General features: G+C 50.2%; 1 protein-coding gene across 2 annotated transcripts; it reads left to right on the top strand.

Annotated features, from left to right (window-relative positions):
- The first annotated feature begins 306 nt into the window (after positions 1–306).
- On the top strand, positions 307–2,281 carry LOC121005902 (E3 ubiquitin-protein ligase TRIM11-like). Of its 2 annotated transcripts, none has more exons than XM_040438731.1 (2): positions 307–1,687; positions 1,939–2,281. In XM_040438731.1, exons 1-2 carry the CDS (start codon positions 307–309, stop codon positions 2,151–2,153), a joined length of 1,596 nt encoding a protein of 531 aa, XP_040294665.1. In that variant the 3' UTR covers positions 2,154–2,281. The 2 variants fall into 2 exon arrangements, with proteins under 2 accessions (XP_040294665.1, XP_040294655.1); XM_040438721.1 differs by having other exon boundaries at positions 307–1,699; positions 1,951–2,281.
- The last annotated feature ends 3,044 nt before the right edge of the window (positions 2,282–5,325 follow it).

Raw genomic sequence — 5,325 nt, 5'->3', positions numbered from 1 at the left:
AGACACCAGACGGATCCGCTCTGAACGCAAGTGTGAAAGTAGCCTTAGTGTTTTCCGTTCCCCATCCCTAAAAAATCTAAAAGTTATTCAATGCACCATATGTACCAGGAAATGGTGGCTTTATTAAATTCAACTTGCCTTGCAAAAAATGTAGCCCTCATATGGTTACACTGATAGAAAAAAAAAGTTATGGCTCTCAGAAAAAAAAATTGGTGTGTCCATAAGGGGTTAAGTGAATGGGTGTGACAATAACTTACATCCAGTGTGAAGCACTTTCAGTTTCATTTCTTCCTTCTTCTCTCAGCCATGGCGTCTGCTGATGTGAAAGACGAGCTGCTCTGCTCCATCTGTTTATGTATTTTTAAGGATCCTGTAATGCTGAGATGTGGACACAACTTCTGCCGAGTCTGTATTGATCGTGTACTGGATACACAGGACGAGTCTGGGGTTTATACCTGTCCTGAATGTAGAGAAGAGTTTCAGGAGCGGCCTGCACTGATGAAGAACATAAATCTTCATAATGTAGCTGAACATTTCCTGTTTACTCAGCCAGATCCAGTGGAGATCAGCGGGATCTTGTGCACTTACTGTGTGGACTCTCCTGTACCTGCTGTTAAATCCTGTCTACACTGTGAGGCTTCTCTGTGTGAGAAACACCTGAGAGTTCACAGCAAGTCATCAGAACACGTCTTATCTGACCCCAGCACTTCCCTGGAGAACAGGAAATGTTCTGTCCATAAGGAGGTCTTAAAGTATTACTGCACCGAGGACTCTGCTTGTATCTGTGTGTCCTGCAGTTTGGCTGGAGAACATCAGGGACATCGGGTGGAGATGCTGGATGAGGCCTCTGAGAAGAAGAAAGGGAAACTGAGAAATATTCTCCAGAAACTGTCCACAAAGCGAGAGGAGACTGAGGAAAGAGTCCAGAACCTGGAGGAACGCTGGAGAAAAGCTCAAGGAAAAGCATCTGGAGAAGCAGAGAGAGTCACTGCCCTGTTTACAGATATCAGGAGACGACTGGACGACCTGGAGAAGAGGGTCCTGAACGAGATCTCCAGGCAGGAAATGGAAGAATCTCTTTCATTCTCTTCTCTGATCCAGAAGCTGGAAATAAAGAAGGACGAGCTGTCCGGGAGGATGAGACACATTGAGGAGATATGTAACATGACTGATCCACTGACTGTCTTACAGGAACCAGATACAGGAGACTTGTGTGATCCTGAGGAGGAAGGAGGTGATGAAGACATAAATAGATGTCTCCATGATGTAGATGATCTGGATGTGGCTGTGATCTCAGACAAATTACATACATTATGTGACATAATAACAGATATAAGGAGAGGGATCTATATGGAGGGTCCTGGAGACATATTACTGGATGTAAACACAGCTGCTAATAATGTCCTTATATCAGACGACCTGAAAACTGCAACCGGGACACAAAATAATCAGAAACGTCCAGGAAGAGCAGAGAGATTCCAGGATTATCAGGTGATGAGCAGCAGGGGATTTACCTCAGGGCGACATTACTGGGATGTGGAGAGCAGTAGATCAGGGGATTGGATGGTGGGGATGTGTTATCCCAGTATAGACAGGAGAGGAGGTCAGTCATACATTGGATATAATAACAAGTCCTGGAGTTTGTGGAGGTGTAGTAATCAGTATTCAGTGATACATGACGGTAAAGATATCCAGTTACCTGGCAAGATCTCCAGTAATAGAGTCAGGATATGTCTGGACTATGAGGCCGGGCAGCTGTCCTTTTATGAGCTGTGTGACCCCATCAGACACTTACACACCTTCTCAGCCACCTTCACCGAGCCCCTTCATGCTGCAATATGTATATGGAGAGGTTCTATAAAGATATCAGGGGGAAGCAGAAACTGGGAGAAACCTTCATAACCTATGAAATCTGCCCAGAGACTGGTGACAGTAAAGAGATCCAGTTATCTGACAAGATCTCCAGTAATAGAGTCAGGATATGTCTGGACTATGAGGCCGGGCAGCTGTCCTTTTATGAGCTGTGTGACCCCATCAGACACTTACACACCTTCACTGCCGCCTTCACCGAGCCCCTTCATGCTGCATTATATCTATGGAGAGGTTCTATAAAGATATCAGGGGGGAGCAGAAACTGGGAGAAACCTTCATAACCTATGAAATCTGCCCAGAGACTGGTGACAGTAAAGAGATCCAGTTATCTGACGAGATCTCCAGTAATAGAGTCAGGATATGTCTGGACTATGAGGCCGGGCAGCTGTCCTTTTATGAGCTGTGTGACCCCATCAGACACTTACACACCTTCACTGCCACCTTCACCGAGCCCCTTCATGCTGCATTGTGTGTATTTGGTAGAATCATTTTTAATCCCATGCACATAGATATAGTTCTTATGAACATTCGTCGTTGAAGATTATTAGTTAAAGGGGTTGACCACTCTAAGTATCAAAAATCCAAAGTGCCCCAGACAATAGCCCAACCTTTAAAAAAAAAAAAAAAGGGCGTCACAATGGCAGGGAGGGGGCGTGACCATTCGGCCCAAAAAATGTATGTTCATTTTTGACAGTTTTCTGACTAAAATGAAGCCAGAAATCTACGGCAGCTCTGGGCGGTCATAGATTTCTGTTTAGGTGCATGGACCGCCATAGGAGGGGGGCTGTTGAGCGGGGGGACAGATCTTTGTTGCAGAACTCTGATGAATACATTTGTACAAATCGATCAGCTCACATAGAGAGGCGCCTGCTGTCTATCCTCACACGACTAAGGCTACTTTCACACTAGCGTTAGCAGGGTCCGGCAGGCTGTTCCCCTGCCAGATCCGTGCTAACGCTAGCCCACGAGTGCCGCTGGAAGTCAGCTCCGGCCCCATTCACATTCACTGATGCCCAGCACGCTGCATTTTTTGTCTATCCGTCTCTGGGCATGTTTGCCGTGCTGTGGCTGCATCTCCAACCTTTCCCCATTAAAGTAAATGGGGCCGGAGCGGACTTCCGGCGGCACTCGTGGGCTACAGTTAGCACGGATCACTGTATACAGTGTACAGGGGGTCACGGACCTCTATATGCAGTGGTGGGGGGTCACATATCACCATATACAGAGTGCAGGAAGGAGAAGGCACACATAGATGGTGAGACCAGTGACTGCTGCTGATATCACTGACCTCGGCCATACTGACAGCTCAGAAGGGGTTAAAGCTCCTGAACTGTTGGTCTGGCTGTAATATCATGTCTGTGATGAGAACACAGAGCAGAGGGGCCATAATCAGGACAGGAGGGGGCGTGGTGAGAGCAGGACAGGAGGGGACGTGGTGAGAGCAGGACAGGAGGGGGCGTGGTGAGAGCAGGACAGGAGGGGGCGTGGTGAGCGCAGGACAGGAGGGGACGTGGTGAGAGCAGGACAGGAGGGGGCGTGATGAGAGCAGGACAGGAGGGGGCGTGGTGAGAGCAGGACAGGAGGGGGCGTGGTGAGAGCAGGACAGGAGGGGGCGTGGTGAGGCAGGACAGGAGGAAGCGTGGTGAGTGCAGGACAGGAGGGGGCGTGGGGAGGGAAGGACAGGAGGGGGCGTGGTGAGAGCAGGACAGGAGGGGGCGTGGTGAGAGCAGGACAGGAGGGGACGTGGTGAGAGCAGGACAGGAGGAAGCGTGGTGAGAGCAGGACAGGAGGGGGCGTGGTGAGAGCAGGACAGGAGGGGGCGTGGGGAGGGCAGGACAGGAGGGGGCGTGGTGAGAGCAGGACAGGAGGGGACGTGGTGAGAGCAGGACAGGAGGGGGCGTGGTGAGAGCAGGACAGGAGGGGGCGTGATGAGAGCAGGACAGGAGGGGGCGTGGTGAGAGCAGGACAGGAGGGGGCGTGATGAGAGCAGGACAGGAGGGGGCGTGGTGAGAGCAGGACAGGAGGGGGCGTGGGGAGGGCAGGACAGGAGGGGGCGTGGTGAGTGCAGGACAGGAGGGGGCGTGGTGAGTGCAGGACAGGAGGGGGCGTGGGGAGGGCAGGACAGGAGGGGGCGTGGTGAGAGCAGGACAGGAGGGGGCGTGGTGAGAGCAGGACAGGAGGGGACGTGGTGAGAGCAGGACAGGAGGGGACGTGGTGAGAGCAGGACAGGAGGAAGCGTGGTGAGAGCAGGACAGGAGGGGGCGTGGTGAGAGCAGGACAGGAGGGGGCGTGGGGAGGGCAGGACAGGAGGGGGCGTGGTGAGAGCAGGACAGGAGGGGACGTGGTGAGAGCAGGACAGGAGGGGGCGTGATGAGAGCAGGACAGGAGGGGGCGTGGTGAGAGCAGGACAGGAGGGGGCGTGGGGAGGGAAGGACAGGAGGGGGCGTGGTGAGAGCAGGACAGGAGGGGGCGTGGTGAGAGCAGGACAGGAGGGGGCGTGGTGAGAGCAGGACAGGAGGGGGCGTGGTGAGAGCAGGACAGGAGGGGGCGTGATGAGAGCAGGACAGGAGGGGGCGTGGTGAGAGCAGGACAGGAGGGGGCGTGGTGAGAGCAGGACCTAAATATATGATACAATTATGGTACATATCACTTTATGTTAATTTGCTTAAAAAACTCTAGGATGATTTCTGGTGATCTGTGACCCATCATGATCCACTGTTCTAATCCTCAGAACCATTATTACTATGAAGGTTCCCGCTACCAAGACCCTTGATATGGCCTAACGCAACAACTATCAGGCCAGAAGTGGTTTCTCCAGCAGTAACAACTGATAGACGGGGGTTGGGAAAACTAGGGGGAGATTTATCAAAACTGGTGTAAAGGAAGACTGGCCTAGTCGCCCATAGCTACCAATCAGGTCCCACCTTTCATTTTTCAGAACTCCTTTGGAATTTGAAAGGTGTAATCTGATTGGCTGTTATGGGCACCATTTTTGTTAAATCTCCACCGTGAGTTTGCAGCTGATTGCTGGTGGTGGTTTCATGTAGATAGAATTATATGTCAAATCTACAAAACAGACACAGATATATTATAAGGTTAATCAGAACAGGATTTAGGACTGAAAATTTAATGAATATTAGTACATTGGGCAGAGTGTTTAGTGATGGGGGGGGGGGGGGGGGGGCTTTTATTTCTGTCTATGCCCTTGAAAAAGCTCAACATGATACAATCTGACAGTATGTTCTTGTTGGCAGTTTGTAGGTGGCAACAGGTGAGAATATTAATGGTTACAAATAAGACAAACAGCTGTACAATTATATATACATTGATTTAATTGAAGATAGGGTTTCACTTTAAATTAGTATGCTGGGTAAAAATGTTTTTATTTTTTTTTATTTTTTACTTTTTCCACTAAAATACTTTAGACTTTAGGAAAGCTGGTTAACTTTATAA

The sequence above is a fragment of the Bufo bufo genome, chromosome 1 (genome assembly GCF_905171765.1).
Source record: "Bufo bufo chromosome 1, aBufBuf1.1, whole genome shotgun sequence".
NCBI classification, from domain to species: domain Eukaryota; kingdom Metazoa; phylum Chordata; class Amphibia; order Anura; family Bufonidae; genus Bufo; species Bufo bufo.
The sequence above is the reverse complement of the archived record's forward strand: the minus strand, read 5'-3'. Positions and strand labels throughout refer to the sequence as shown.